General features: G+C 37.5%; 1 protein-coding gene across 1 annotated transcript in view; it reads right to left on the bottom strand.

Annotated features, from left to right (window-relative positions):
* The window catches only part of tshz2 (teashirt zinc finger homeobox 2), a 55011-nt gene extending 50957 nt beyond the window's left edge, over positions 1–4054 (bottom strand). Inside the window, exon 1 of the mRNA XM_028011513.1 lies at positions 3317–4054. Within this exon, the coding sequence (XP_027867314.1) occupies positions 3317–3356 (40 nt within the window). The 5' untranslated portion in view covers positions 3357–4054. The remainder of the gene's footprint in view (positions 1–3316) is intronic.
* Positions 4055–17202: the final 13148 nt, after the last annotated feature.

Below are 17202 nucleotides of genomic sequence, written 5' to 3'. Positions count from 1 at the left end.
CCCACAAGCTGCTGTCAGTCACTCGCTGGCACTGCAACACTTAATGCCTTTGTCTGTTCTCCAATTTATCTTGTTAACAGCAAATTGGGCTAACGGCTTGAAGCACGGAGCTATTGTAAAAAAAAAAAAGAAAAAAAAAAAAAGAAACTGTTAGGGGAGTACTCCCACGGCCACAGAATAACATATGGCCCCCTTCACTCAAAAATGCATCCCGAGCACTTATAGGGCTTCGTGTTTACACCGTATATAAACCTGATACACAAATTCCATCTTGGACACGGCGGCCTGTTAGCCTCTGGCTTTGTGATGCCTGCCCAGTAATAAAGCAAAGCTTTAGTGCAGCCTATTCTGCACCGGTGAGTAATTGGCATTCTAAATTACCATACAGACCATGTTTGCAAAGGAAGTAAATCTGTGAATAACTGGCCTTTACTTGTGCAAGCATTCACAAATATTACTAGGTATTTGTGGAAAGGGTGGGGGGAGGACGAGGGTCGTGATATTACAATCCTTAAAAAAGGACAAGCAAACAGGATGCTGAATCCGGAGGATAAATGTCTAAACTGGCAATGGGGTTCGTTTTGGAGGAAAAAAAAAAAAAAAACAATTTTCACCAAGAGAGAGATGCTGCATCTTTAAGAGCGCCACCAAAGACAAAAAAAAAAGGAAAAAAAAATGAAACCTATTCCTTTGCATCTTCCATGCTCTTATTCCAATACTGCTCTCTCCTTGTTCCCCCTCCACACATCATTAAACATATTATTATAACATGACTGTCAGCCCGCGCCTCTCCTCGCTCCGTTCTTGCTCTGCCAGGTAATCAATTTGTCGTCACTCTCTGTAACCCCAGTAAAGTCATCAAGTGAAATGAGTTACAGCTGCAAAGAGCCTTCAAGAATACAGGAGAGAGGGAGGGGGGGAGAGGGGGGAGTAGTAGTGGGGGGGGAGTGGAAAGGGGAGGGGGGCAAAAAAAAAAAGCGAGAAAAATGACAACACAGCCCAGGAATATTCCACCACTTGATAGCACATCCCAGGTCTTGAAGATGAAATATTAATGCACAATTTGTTTATCTGCGGGCCCACATCTCTCCGGTGCCGAGCTGTTAATTTTCTATCGGCACAGACAACGGATCAGTCAGTCATGAACTCTTCACAGCCATTACCGGGAGACATTTTGATTAAGTATTCCTAATGTAGTGGATAGGAAAGAATGAAAACACTCTGCCTGCCAACTTTTGATTGACCATTAAGCCACTGATGAATGTGCCTGTCAAAGAGGAGACAATTACCTCAACAATGAAGAAACTCTTCTGGAAGGCTTATTTCTCTGTAGGGCTGACACATTTACCAGAGTACAGGCGAGGCAGCTGAGAGCGTGTAAAGGGATCACTTAGGCATCTTCTCAAAAGTTCTCCGAATAAAAGCTGGGGGCATTGTTTTGCAGAAAAGGCGGCTTTTCCGAAGCCTCGGGGTGTGAGGTGGGGGGGGGGAGAAAAAAAATAGTTACTGTGCGAATGTATGGCGATGTGAGCGACCGTGTGTGTAAACTGAGAGTGTGTCAGGCAGATAAGGGTCTCAGTATCTTAAGCGGCTGCAAAGAGATGCTATTATTTGGCAGAGAACAATCGCCATCTGGTTGCTACATCCGCAGCCGTAATAAAGACTGATAACTCCTCGACGCACCACAACCAAGTAATTGCATCCTCAGAACGCCAGAATGCCCTTGATCAATCTGGGTTTAATCCAGCAGCTCCATCACTGCTGAAGCTGTTTGTTTTAAGGGAAGTTTCAGGAAAAATGGAGTGCAGGAAATGAAAGAGGCGGCGTTACGTTGAGTTTTGTGACTGTGGTCAGAATTTTTCTACATTTTTTTTTCTATTGCTGTAAACATGAGATCATAAAAAAAGCATCAGAAGATGAAGATGATGAATTCCACAAGCAAATGATGTGGCCTTCTGTACAAAAAAAACAAAACAAATCAGTGTGTTGTAGAGGTGTGCTTTACTCTTTTTCTCCTGGATAGACCTCACGTAAGTAAGTGTGTAAGTATGTGTGTGTGAGGGAGTGCAACCCATTTTCCATTTGTCCATAAGATTATGAAGAGTTCATACAGAGTTCATCTGCTACGGATACAGCGGCAGCAGCACATCTTTCAGCCCCTCTCTTCTTCATGCGGGTCAAATCGAAACACCCTCAGAAATTTTGCTGTTTTTTATTCAGCTGTGAGAAAAAGTCTCTAAACAGTGAGTGAATAAATGCCCTGCAGCTGCTTTTAGCATGATAAAGGAAGAAATAAACAACAATTATGCCTTTAACTCTTTTTTTCGACATGGGCCGGGTATTCAGGTATTGACTTTTCAAATCACTTAAATTTTCCCTGAATACGTTCCTACGATCTGCTAAAGAGAAAGAAACAAAGTGACCAGATTATTTCCCCGACTTTAGAGTAACCTTAACCTTTCCCTCCCCCGCCTGCTGCTGCACACTGCCAGTCAGCTGGCTAAAAGAAAGGAACTACACTTTTCATTCACTTACAAAAAAACAAATATTCTAATTTTGTAAATATCTACAATTGTGAAAGTAAAAACTAAACGTTACTCGCTGATTTAAACAGCAGATAGCCCAACTTACCCGGCTAATAGCATATTATTATACTTCCACTGCTGCTCAAGAAGACAGAGCATAACATAAATGTTTAACATTCTGCAAAAAACTACCACTTAGTTCTGTATCAGCTTTTTATGTTTCTGCTTAAGTCTAATCCTCCTAATCAGAATAACAATGAATAAATATTATATGTATATATATCATTCCTAAAGTACAAATCAGTATTATTTACTTTAGCAGCTTTAGGTTTATGAAAAACAATTAGATCAAGTTATGTATTTTATTTATTGTTTACCAAACTCATGACTTTATTTATCATCATATTACACCCCCACCCCCCCCCCATAACTGTTTGAATAATTAGTTTTATGCTACATGTACCCCCCACCTTGCTGCTATCACATTGGACCTGAGCCCAAAGTGAACCCTGATGGGTCCCATCCGGAGGTCCCTGAAGAAAATACAGCTGTTCGGAGTCTGCGTTCAGATTATTTACAGTTATATAACTCTGTCCTGAATAAACTACAAAATTCCTGCTTAGCTGGGGGCTCCTTGGGACACACAGGAGGAAGGAGGCGGAGGGGAGGCGGAGGAGGGTTGGGGGGGTCCCACTGGATTAAAGTTTGAATTGTGTTTAAAACCGGTTTCCACACAGAAAAGAAAAAGAAAATCCCACTCGTGTTAAGAAGGTTCTCTTTTTGTCGCTTACCCGCAGCCCGTTTGGGAGCCTGCTGCTTCCTCCGTGGCATTTTTGCTTTTCTTTCTCTTTCTGGAGTCGCAGCTCACTTCACTGTGTCCAGGTGAAATCTGAATGCGGTCTGTACGATAGTCCATGCATACACGCGCGCGCGCGCACACACACTCAACCGCACGCACACGGAGCAGAGAGTGCGGAGTGTGTGCTAAGTCTCTATTTCTCCCTCCCCGAGTTGCTCGGTGCGTTTTTTAACAAAAAAAAGAAAGAAAAGAATCCAAAGAAGGGCTCGTTTTCAAAAGCGAGGAGCAGATGTTTCAACCGCGGGCTCTCTCTGTTCACCTTCCTCTTCTTCCTCTTCCTCCGGGCTGCGAGTCGACTCTTTTCACCATCCGCTTTTGTCCATCAGTGCCTCGTACGTTGATCGATGTGTGTCAGTCAGTCAGTCAGAGAGTCCCGGCAGAGCGGCTGTTGTGGTTTTCTTCCGTCCGTGGATAAAAATGTGCGCGTAAAAATGAAGAAAAGGCGTTCTGGTAATGGTACGGTGGATTACGCACGGTGCAGGCGGAGGGGGAGAGGCGATGCCAGCAGACATCGATCCATAGAACAAACTGAACATTAAAAACTCCTCCCTCCTCGCCTGGACTTGATGATGGCAGCGAGACATTTGTTACACTAGATAACCATGAGTTTATTAAAGGAACAGAGGCCAGAGAAAAGACACGGGAGCCGGGGCTGTGTGTGCCGCGGCTGCTTTCTGTCACTCTCTGCTTTTCTCTGGCTTTTCTGCCTCACAGCTTCCGCTCTGCTCGCTGGAAGAAGTTTGAAATATCTCACATAAAAAAAAGAAAAAGAAAAATGAATGAAGTTGCTCGAATCACACGCCGGTCGTAAGAACATTCAGGTAGATTTCAATAAATTAAAATATCAAAATATCACTGAAAAGCTCATTTATATCCATTACAACTCAAAAATGCAACTCCGTCAAATGCATTACACACACAATTATATATTTCAAATCATTTCTTTTAAGTTAGGTGGAAAAAAAATAACTATAAGAACATACAATAATCTAAAAGATGTAATTGCTAAGGAAAGTCTACGCACACAGTGTTGCAATTATGGATGGAAAGTTGAGTGGAAGGAAAAAATGCATATTCATCAGTTCATCTAAATACTTCAGAATATCACCAGAAAGCTCATTTGTTTCAGCAGTTTAATTCCAAAGATGAAACTCCTCCACAGTCATTATAGTGGTATGTTACAGCTCTTCATTTCAGTATATTTTGATGAGCAGGAATCAAAAACTGAACTTTAAAATGATTTTTAATAAAAAAAATGTTTTAACCTTCTAAAGGCCTCTACACTCACAACAATGATGGTTACCCTCACTTACCTTGACATTGCGAACAGTCCTCAAGTTATTACTTATATTTATATTTAAGCACTTATGTGTGGTGAAACAATAAAACTTACAACAAGAGAGAACATTCTGGTTTCCAAGAATGAAACTAGAACACTAGGATTACCCATTTTCATAAATAAAACTTTAACAAATCATTAAAAATAACTTTGTCCAAGTTTCTCCAGACCATTTCTTTGTATTAGGATAAAAGACAAAATTTTATTGTGAAAGACAAAACGCTGTATGAAATCGCAGTTATCTTATAGGCTAAATATTTAAGATTTTGAGAAAAAGAAGTCTGTTATAACAATAAAAGGCCCTTTTCCTTAGTGCTTTAGTGCTTACAGTCTAAAGAGGCAAGCGTTGTCCATCAAAAACATGTTCAGGAATAAAAAGATGGATAACGTTTTTGTTGTTTCAAGTGTGCCACCCCTGACATGATGCCACCCTGGACACTGAGCCATGTCACCCATATGAAAAACTACAACTAGTCAAGCAGAGGTTTTACTCTTATATGTATAAAAATTTTAGGAATCTACCAAAACTTGAAAAGCAAAGCCAATCAAAAGTCAGACATACAGGAAAATAAGACAAAGGATTATCATAGCTATAAGATTTTAACTCCTTTACTAAAAGGGACGGAAAAGGAAAGTGAAAGTTGTTTCAGTTTACTCCTTACCATGTTATTCTAAAACTGTTTTCTTCACTCTTTACACCTAAAACAATATTTTCCTAAAGCATTCTTTCACACCACATCCTCCTTATGTGGTTGTTGCCCCACAAAGGCTCGCTTTCTCTTTTAAAAGCCTCTCATGACCTAATCAAATATGAAGCTGAGGTGATGGATGACTTCATTTCAGAGAGACAACACCCCTCAGAGATCCAGGCTCGCCCCGCATTACAAATGGCTTCCTGATAATATTCCATCACCCTATTTTGTGTCTGTCACTCATTTCACCAATGATACCCGAGACCTCCCGTGAACTCCACCTGAACTTGTGCGATCAATCATGGCTCAGATCAAGCTTGAGCCTTACCTGTTTGACAGCTCCTAACACCCTGTGTGTACACAAAGCGTACGCGCAGCGTAGCAGCCGTTGCAGCGGTGCCCACCGCTGCCTCACCTTATCTCTCCATGAAAGGCCTCGCTCCACTGCAACCCACACCCACGCTGTATCCGTGCCACAGCTGCCTCTCCGCGCCTTTACGCCCCAAACTGTGGAAAAAAAAAGAAAAAAGTTTCTCATCATTTACAACTTTTTACCGGCCACTCATGCGTGACATCCGTGTGCAGATGGCGGAGTCTGTCATTCTTTGAGTCTTGATGAGCTTCTCCTACAATCACACGCCTGCCATTCGCATACCTGGCTGCGTTAGGAATTTACTCAACATGTTCCTTTTTAGTTGTTTATATATATATATATATATATATATAAAGTTGGTGGAAAGAACCTGTGGCTTTCATCACACTCATTAGCAAACAGAGCTGCTTCTCTAACAACAAACAACAAACAACAGTTTGACCATAATTTGCATGTACAGTTCCCTGCACATTTTTTGGGACCACTGATCAAGATTTGTAAAAAGCAGTAAAATACAGTGATCTTTTTTTTCAGAAACATTCCACATTGATTTTCTTTTTACTTTAACATTTTTATTCTGAGATTAACATTTCACATTACAAAATGTCTTCTTTAATTTTTTTCTCCATTAGATTCGTCCCTGATAATTGTAAGATTTGATCAGTGTCGGTATATCCATCACTTACTGCACAAAGGCCTGTCCTCCTAGCCGCTCTTCAAAATGGTAAGACAAGAGAACATGCCATACATGGATATTGGATTTTCTGAAAACGGCTGCACAAAAACATTGGCAGTGTTTTCAGAGCTCACAAGAACTTTTGAGCCACAGTTTGGAATATATACAGCTCTGGAAAAAATTAAGAGACCACTGCACTGAACCTCATTGAGGAATAACATTTGGTTATTCCACCAAATGTTGATTTCTGAACTCTTCCTGAGTTAAAACATTAGTATTGTTGTTTCTAAATGAATATGAACTTGTTTTTTGTTTTTTTGTTGTTGTTTGTTTTTTTTTGCATTATTTGAGGTCTTTCTCGTTTTCTGCAAATAAATACTAAGTTTTTGCTTGGAATTTCAGAGACACGTTGTCAGTAGTTCATAGAATAAAAGAACAATGTTTATTTTACTCAAACATATACCTATACAAAGTAAAGTCAGAGAAATTGATAATTTTAAGGGGTCTCTTAATTTTTTCCAAAGCTGTTCCTGCCTGCAACAGTGGGTGTTGTAGCCATCTTTTACATTTGCATATTTTATCATGTACTGTAATCATGGTAAATAAAAAAGCATAGATACAATAAAGATACAAGTGTACCCTCATACCACTTCTATCTTTACTAATACCTCACATTAGATTACTGTTGGAAATGCAGGAAGTTGCTATGAAACTCTACTTAAAAGTGACGCTGAAGTCAAGAATACAATGATCCTTCAACTTCCTGCTGTTGTTTTCAAAGTCCTGTTCATTCATTCTCATATCCTACATCATTTTCAGATTCATTATTGGCAGACATGTCACTCCTCTTCAGCAGTATGAATCATAACAGCAGCAGCTGTAATCTCTCCAGCTCCAGGCAGAATTTATTGAGAATGTTCAAAAAGTAATTTTTGATTATCATATATTTATTAGGAAGTGTCACAAAGTATATCAGAAAACAACTGAAAACATCTTGAGATATTTTTTTAAATAGCAAAACAGTGTCCTTAAGGGTTCAAAATGCTTAAAAATGTCACTGAAGTAAACCAACCAGTGACAAACTCTTAAGTATCACTAAAAAAATGGAATTACGGATTGATAAACAAAAGTTTTGCATTTTCAAAGGTTAAAAAAAAGTTAGAATAAGGTTAAAGGAGAAGCAGGTCGGTCAAGATGTCTGACTGTCCAGTGGTTTTTCCCAAACACTACTGTATCTTGTCATCATACAGTTAGGTGAAACACAATGGAGGAAAATTAAAGAAGATTTCCAAAGCTAGAACTGCAGCAAAGCTTTCACTGTTTAATCATGTAATTGCAACAAAAGGGGATTTGATCAATTTAAGGCTTCTCTTTAGGTGGACGAAGAGTTGTAAAGGGTGTTGTATGTAAACCTGGGTCAGTTCTGGAACAGTAAGTGTGCTCTCATTCCTTGGAAAACCAGCCATGACACCTCGGAAGAAAGAACAAAATCGGCCTTTTATTTACTGTCAGCAAGGTGGTTTTAGAGCATGTCTTTCATTTGCACACTTTTGACCTCTGATGTTTGCTGTACGGTAGTTTAACTCAGTTTCACAGTCTTTTTTGTTCTAAGACAACAGAACATCCGTATTAAAGTTAGTAGTGGGGTTACCCTGGATTGTATGTCTAACATTCAGACAGTAAGCTAAAAAAAAATCCATAAATGTGTTTGAAGACATTTAAGGTGACAATGTTTGATGTCAGTGTCACACAGCACGTCATTTATTTTCAAAAAATGAATAATCTGAGAGGGTTGTAACTTCTGGTATGAGTCTACAAGTTTATTTAGAAGGATATAGTAAAATCGTCATGATACTTATTTATATTTTTAAAGTTAAAACACATGACCTGTCCTGGATATTACATATGTATAAATTCATTAAAGGAGCAGTATTATGTATTTATCAAAGTGTCATTTTATAGCTCAATCAATTAACTATGTCATCTTCAGTTGTTATAAAAATGCTATATAGATATCAAATATGACTTAAAAAAAAATTTACTTCGTAATTTAACACCTTGAAATTGTGCCACTGTCTCTTTAAAAACTCTTGCTCTTTCTGAAACTCCGCCTTCAGGAAGTCATCACAAAAAGACTCTTCTATTAACATTTAAAGTTTTTATCAGCACTGGACTGAGAAGTAGCTCCTCTAAAGAGCCCAGCAGATGCTCAGTTCCACCAACTCTTTATGAATTGTTGCTAGTTTGAAGGAGCTGAGTGAGGGAGTTTTGGGGAGGGATACTCTGTGAGGCGGAAGCTCAGAAGCTTGGAAACTGCAGATCCAAGGAGGAGCTGCTTCTCGGTTCCACCAACCTTTTTACACACTTGACTGGTTGAAATGGGAGATTAATGAATTTCTCAAACATGAATGAAAGAATCAAGGCAATGTTCCAGGTATATTTTTGATCAGGGAATAAAAGTATAACATGACGGAAAGGTCCAAAAAGTAAACTTTACATGATACTACCCCTTTAAATATTATCTACAATCAAAAATTTATTTGGTGTTGTTCATGTTTACGCTACACTTCTGTAAGCAGATCAAACCATCAGGACAGTTTTCTGCAGTTGCAGCTTGTTTGCGGCGCTAACACATGAGGCCGCCCAGTATGAGCAGAACAAGCTATTCAGCTAACTTAACAAAGCAATACAAAAAAAGCAAAAAGGAAGAAATTCAGACATTTTGTGGTTACACAGACACAGAGCAAGGCATTGCAGGGACTTAAAAGTGTCCCGATCACTTCTACAGTATTCCCACAATAGTTCCTCTGTTTTCCCACTGCAAGCAAACCCCATCATACTTCACTTGCAACTGAGCTGAGGGTTGTTGGGCCGCATCAGAGTTTAGATGAGCTTTCACACCTGTCCAAACAAAGCAGACAATCCTAGGAAATAAACTCTGGTCAGTGCTAAGCAGACTAAAAACTATTAAAGCACCCAAAGAGCTATGTTGGTAGGGGTCCAAATCTCCAGAATGTAGAACAAGCTGACTGGACAAAAACAGCGATCAGAACCAAAACAAATGGAAACACGGCATAATATGAAAAATAAGAATGTAATGTTAAATTAAACTAAGTTAAAACTGAGATTTGAGCAATGTCATCAATATTTACCTTCCATAGTTTGCTAAAATAGTTGCTAGTTACAATTGTTAACTACACTTGTTAATGAAAGATAAATGAAAAGAGATTGAATAATAAATCAATAACAATATATAGACACATGATCAATATCAATAGATACCATGTCTGATAGAATATTCAATCATTTAACTGAACTCCGATCCTGAACCGCATGGCATTCTGGAGGATCTAGGCAGTGGAAAGGCTTCAGCTAAGCAACTTTGGTGGAATCAACTAACTCACTGCCTCTTTAGTTACCTAGCATCTCACTCACTCGTTGGTTACCTAGTAACAACTTGTTGAGTAACATGTGCAGCAGTCATTTCACGTTTTGCCACCATTCCTCTTTACTGTTAAACAAAAAACAGTATGGAGTGAAAACTGTGGATAAAACAAAAAAAGTTGCACCACTAATTTGGCAGTATATTAGATATTTAAAACAAAAAAGTAATCATTTATTGATCATTGACTGATATGAAACGATATATCGTGATATGATTTTCAGCCTTATCCAGCGCTACTGTAGCAAAATAGCAAGAGAGTCATACAAATTAGTGGGATGAATTGGAAAAGGGGTAAATTGACTAAGATTCAATTCTCCTGGTGTGCAGAATCGTGCTGTGTCTCTTTGACATTAATTATGATATTTCCTTCTCAACTACTAAAAGTGTATAGCTGATTAAACAAAGACATTGGTTATGAAAACCCATGTCTTTCTTTAATTAGCAATTAAACAAAGACATTTTGGAGAAAAACATCCACTCCCTCTAAAGTTTCATTAAGGTGCAGTTTGATGTATTGTCCTGTTCAATATTTGCACAAAAAGCAAAAAATCACAATTTATAGTAAAAGATTTGATTTTAACCTCATTTTGTGTTGAAAAAATTTATATTTCAGAATTTCTTACATACATGCTGTGTCTCCCTTTTTTGTTTCGGCCTTTGAGCCAGGTCATAGCAGCAGCTTGGAACTAGCTAGCTTGGAAACATAGTAAAGCCTTTAGCGGCTTAGACACATATTTCCCCCCAGGAGTTGGAAGCAAGCAGCACAGACCTAAAATCAGACTGAATATTGACATCAGATAGTTAAAAACACAACTGCAATTGAAAACTAATTTTGCAGCATTTCTCCTGAATGAATAAAGACAAAGGGGTTTCCTTTTATGCTAATCATGGCACCTTTCCAACATATTTGCAGGAGCATTTTGTCTTTATGGGTTGATGTCTTTATTTTAAATTTTTCAGATGAAAACAAATGGGTTTTTTCTCAAAAGATTTCTTTATTTCTAACATCTCTTTATGCAGTAAGGGCACCATCTGAAACCGTCTTTACTTTCAGCTGCTGCATTCAGAAGACGGACAATGCAGCAATTAAGCTGTGTTATTCCTTTTTCCTCATCTCTGACATTTGTGCCTGTCTCCTCCCGATCAGGCTTTTCAGACGAATTTAATTGGACGAATATGAGCTCTCATATGCACTTAACAAGGAATTCAGACTGTATCCTAGAAAATCTGATGTGAAATGTGTCAAGCTTTTTCAGAGTGTCATTAGGAACTGAACAATTGTGAAACGGCTACATTTCCTTTCATTACAGATGTGTGGTTTGGAAAACTCTCTAGTAGGTACGGGTCTATACGGGATTTCTCTGTATAACCTTGCATAAAAATACCAGCATTTTATTACATCACAAAAACTAAAAAAAGAAATCTGACATTATCTTCTTTTACCTACTGCTGCTAAGACAATGTACTGGCTATAGCAGTTAATATGTTATCTTTAAAATGTACATATTATATATTATAACACACAATGACGATAAAAGTAATTCTGATTCTATATCATATTATCAACCAAACAAGTTTATTTGTATAGCATATTTCAGCAACAAGGTAGTTCAATGTGCTTTATATTATGAAAATATATTATATTATATTATATTATATTATATTATATTATAGCTTCTGGTTAATGTAAGATGGGGCTATGGAGCTCTAACCTGGACAACATTTCTGCCATGTCTCTTTATGGTTGTTGTCTGATGACAATTGGCCTTAAATAAGGCAGTGAAACCAGCAAAGCTTTTATTTTTTTGATTTATTTTATGATGACTTGTTGTTATGCTCTTGGAGTTATTTTAATTTGGACACTGTGAAGGATTTTTTGATTTGTTCTCCATTGTTGGCTAATGGGTTTTCTTTGTCATGTTGCTTTTTTAGATCTTTTGGCCTACTTCATGTTGACAGACAGAAAAAGTAAAAACAGAAGAAATCCGTAAGATAAAATACTTTTTCACAGAACTTTAGCAAATCCAAGACACCATAGAGCTGCTCACATGAGATTTCTGAGCTCTCTGTGAATCCTAAATTCCTGTAAACCCTTTGGTGGATCCTCTCTGGTCAAATTTGAAATTCACCACAACAGTTTTTAATTTCTTAAAGCTCTCTTCACGTTACGTGGTTACAAATTTGTTATATTCTCATCTCGATAGGGAGTCTAATTATAATACCTTTGTCACAATCAAAGGAGGGAGGCTTTAAAAAAAATCCAACCTGTCTGTTCTCTAACGATGAATTTCTATGTACAGCAGACAGCCTGTGATTGAAGTCTGGTTTCATAACATTCAAAGAAGTGTCGACAACATACACCTACAGCTAAAAGCAGCAGCTTGATTTCAGTTTGTTAAGGCTTGTGAAACCTTACCAGTGCTAAAAACAAAGAGCTGTTAGAAATTCTATGTCTTATAAAAAAATCTGAGAGTTCCAGCTGCGTGATTGACAGGTGGTTAAAAATAAAAAAATCCCCAAGCAGGACGACGTTGAAGCAATTTAAAGACGAAGGCTTAATAAGAACATGTTTTAAGTTTGAGGTGTAAAGAAAAAAAACATCAGGCCAGATGAATATGATCCGTAAACAAACAATTAGTGCTTTTGAATTGCTGTCATCGAAGTATAGTTTTGATGAAAACAGTAGATCATCACAAACCTGTAGTGATTTATTCTAATTATTGGAAACAGTATTTTTTCTTAATAAACTGTACTAAATAATAAACCGGATCCTTGGTGAAGATCCAGCCACCGTCTATACCCACTTGTGCAGATTTTTTTTTTTTCCACCAACGCACTTTTTAGATTCCCATAGTGATGTTAACCCACCTGAGAACTACCATCTAGTTTTATCAAGCTTTTATTTATTTTCACTTTGAACTTAGGTCCACTCACAGAATGAATATGTGAAATAAAAAAAATAAAAAATTACAGATATTTCCTGCCATGTAATTTTTTAAAATTAAAATCAGACATCGAATTGAAATCTGAGATATTTTTTTCAAAATGGGAAAAAACAAATGGACATGCTAATTTTAATCAGATTAAATATTGTACTCAAGTAAAAGTAAAAAGCAGTTTTCGAAGAAATTACTCAAGTAAGAGTAAAAACGTATTAAAGGCTACTCCAAATCATTTTTTAAAAAATTACATCATCAGACAGACTAAAATATTAAGTTATGGGTAAATTTTGGTATTTTAAAGATCAAAATTAAAATAATATAAATAGTAAAAATACAAAATATCAAAATCGGGCAAAAGAAACATTAACAACTATGTGTATGTGTGTCTGTATATGATATATGTTTTTCTAAAACAGGTTTGTTCTTTATTCAACAAATAAAAAACATAAATATCTTATTTGAAGATATTTTATTCAAGAGTAGCAATATTTACGTAAGTATAAGTAAAAACTACAGCATAGAAAAATACTCCAAAAAGAAAAATTTTCTGAAAGGTTATTCAAGTAAATGTAACTGGGTAAATATAACTAGCTACACCCCAACTCTGATCTGAATAATTCAGATAATGACTATATGAAAATAACTACCAGCCTGTACTTGCCCATATCTACAGTTGGAGTAAAAAATAAACACAAATTCAAAGCAAACTCAAGTTTGTTTACAGTAAAGAGGGTGGTAAGAGAAACAAAGATCAAATATCAGGCGTGGGAATAAACCTGGAAGGTGCAGTATAAGGAAATGTTTCCTATGTCTGCACAATGACACAAAGTGTCCAGTTGGACTGAGAAGAAATGGGTATTTCTGCTCAGACACACAGTTCAGTAGGGACTCCTTCCTGCAGGAAGAACGCATTTAAGCTGAAAGCTGGTGAGCATGAAGAAGCCAGAGTGAGTGTTGCTGCTGTCGAAAGTGCAGTTAAAGGAGCTTTGTGGGACTCAGCATGTTTGTCCTCAGGGCTGAATGTAACAGATGACAGAGATCATTGGAGCTTTTTTCGCATCAGTCACAACTCTCTCCTTTCCCCAGTTTTATAGTGTACTGTGGAGACGCAGACACCGTTGTGATATCTGTTGCGCTGTTTGTAGCTAATGTTGGTAGCTGACAAGGAGCTGCTTGTCGCTCTAACCATGACACATGCTAATACGTCTCACTCATTCCTTTCTTATTCTATTGTTTTGGTGACTATTTTTGATCCTATACTGCTGCAAGCAGTCTGTATGTCATGAAAGGGAACTTGCACAGATATATAAATCTATATGTGTGTAATTTTTATTCAAGCAGTAGAATCCCAGCACATACTGCAAAGGGCACTTTTGTGAAACACAATGGTCACAACAGCTATGATGATATCTGCATTTTAGGTCCTAAAATTGTAAAAGGAAACAGAAAAAAGTCCTGATGTTCAAAATAAAAAGTTACATATAAAATAGAAACTAAAAGCTACGTGGTTTCTTTTGTAGTCTGACTTGAATCTGGTTTAAAAATAAAATATGTGGAGGTAGTTGGAGATTAGGGTTATGGCAAAGAGACTTCAAGATGATCACCACAGATAAACTGTCAAAGTAACAGTGTAACGGTTTAATAAGTGTAAAGACAATCATGTATTTTTCTTTATCATGAAGAGGGGTATCATAAATTTTCAAAGATTTTTAATCAAATGTAAATAAAAATTTGGTTAAAAACAGAGAAATTGTATTTTTCTATCAAAATTTAACATTGTTTTATTATCTTTTAATTATTTTAACAAGATGCCTCCATTATTCCCTAACAGAAACAAAATTCTTGGTTGATTCATCACTTTAAGGGAATGAAACATTTTGAGGTTAATTACAGTTGCAAACCTCTTGCCCTTTGCGGTAGTACAACTTCTCAGAATCAACATAGAAATTATACACATATTTACTGCACTTCAAAGGATTAGTATTTTACAAAACATGTTTTCTTGAGCAAAACTGTTTTATTGATGAATGATATATGAAGACAAAGAGGGTTTTAAGTGAAATATATATTTTTTAAAAAGCCTAAAAGTGAATACATTTATCCCATCTCATTTGCTTTAGCCATTATGTTTAATATCCACAATTTGTTGATAAACAATTTGAGTGTTTTGTAGTTTCATAAATGTAAAATAAAATCTAAGTATACCAGATTAAAAAACAAACAGTTCTCAAGAGGGAAGCGGATCTGTCCAAAGAAATCAGTGTGACTCCTTGGTCAGTATTTATTCACCTGTCTCCATGGTAACTAATTGTTAATGACTGGGGGTAGTCTCTGCTGTTTTTTACTTCTTCTAGTTTTATATGTGATATGCACCACAGCATCAAGATAACAACCACTGCTTCATAGTCCAGAGAGATGCTACAAGCCTGCTGCACAGCTAGCTTTCAATCCGTCCAATCCATTTGAGGTTGAGCTCTGTTGCAGTGAAAGATGGGCCGTCTTTGAATGTGCAAATCTGGACATAACTGATGCGTCCAGCTCCTTTTCAAAAATAAAAACCAGGTATTACTTTCCTTTACCTGGTATTTGCATACAATCCAAACAAAAACCAATAGTTTGTTCCTCTAATATGTCAAAATGTGGTCCGAAGGTTAGTGATGGTAAGGCATTGTATCTATTGTGAAATTACACTATGACCCATGTAATAGTACAACACACAACTTACAACACACAATCGACGCTTCGTCATAAAGCATTTTGTTGTAAAAAAAAAAAGTGTTTGAAACTGAGTCCGTCAGCCTTTTCCAGAACAAGTAAAAGCAAATAGGACATGCATGGAGGATTAATGGCCACCTTTTTAATTTAACTTAATACCACCCATACAAACACCCTTTCTTACAATGCTGCTTGACCTATTTCTTCTCATGTAATATATCGTTAAAGCAGCCTTGTGAAATAGCTTAATTATTCATGCTTGATTTCAAAATGAAGAGCTTTGAGAACATGGCTCCACGGGAGGATTGACACACGCAGCAGTCCTCTTACAAGCACACACACTGAGCCACACTGGGGCCCCACTTGCTCCGAAGGAAGAAAAAAAAGAAAAACCTCACACAGCCTTGACTGACTTCGTCCACCGTGTTGTGCACAGAGCATTAAAGCAAGAGTGAAGATAAATGCGCTGTCAGCGGCTTTAATGATTTATTTCAAACATTTCTCTCGATCCAATAAGGTTACAATCTCTGGCAGGTAATTGTTTACAGAGAAATAGAGGGCATTTGTTTGTTTTATTGAGCACTGAGCAGAGTGAATGCGCTTAGCTCAGAAATGGACGCTTCGTCATAAATATCAATTCATTGTTTGAGAGTCTGTGCTTGTAATTCTCATCGCACCCAAAACTGCACATACAGTCAAAAGTATCTGCCCCGCAGGTTTGGCTTTTTTGTGTGTCACACTTAAATATTTCAGGTCACAATATTTTTTTATGTCAGATAAACTATTAAATACGGAAAAAAAAAAACATTCAACATTTTCACAGAATGATCCGGTCTGAAACAACAATTGCCATCTAAACCAAATGACTGCTTGTACCATCAAGCATTTGTGATTACAGACCTCACTTTTTAGGATTTTGTAACAGAGAGCAGACTTCGTGGTTCCATCAGTTACGCCACGTCATCCAGCTTGTGGAGCAACAAAGCAGGCCCAGACCATCACACTACCACCGCCATGTATGACAGCAGGGACAATGTTCAGTCTTTGAAATCCAACGTTTGCTTGGTTCGTCAAATGTAACCAGACGCACATCATCCAAAAATGTTTCATCTTTTTCTGGTTAGTCCACATCTAGAGGCGAGGGCAGTGCGTAGCTGTTCGGACCCTACAAACATAATGTGTTATTGTGTCCTTGTTGGACTATGAACTCCTGTCATAGTGGCCATTTTTGCCCAGATTTTTGCTCATTGTTGAAGTACTCTTGGAGGTCAGACTGCCACTCCATTGGTCCATCTTTTCTCCATTTGTGGATACTGACTTTTAATGTGGTTTGGGGGAAGGGTTTGAGTTGAGGTTGTAGATGTCATTATGTTGTCATTATGTTATAATGCGAGAAATTTACAAGAAAGTACTAATATAGGAGCACAGCAGGAAAGAGAGGTAAAGTGCAGAAGTTTCCCGGCCAAAATGGGAAACTTGTTAGGTATGTTTACAGGCAAAGCAAATGAACAATAATAACCCCATGATAAACAAAGGTGCAGAGAGTTGGATGGAAGAAGAAGGGGGTTAAATACTGATTCTTCAGTATTTCCTCCTTTACTCCCCTTTGCCAGGGCGTTGGGTCTTTTGTTTGTAG

Source organism: Xiphophorus couchianus, chromosome 24 (assembly GCF_001444195.1).
Source record: "Xiphophorus couchianus chromosome 24, X_couchianus-1.0, whole genome shotgun sequence".
Lineage (NCBI taxonomy): Eukaryota > Metazoa > Chordata > Actinopteri > Cyprinodontiformes > Poeciliidae > Xiphophorus > Xiphophorus couchianus.
The sequence above is the reverse complement of the archived record's forward strand: the minus strand, read 5'-3'. Positions and strand labels throughout refer to the sequence as shown.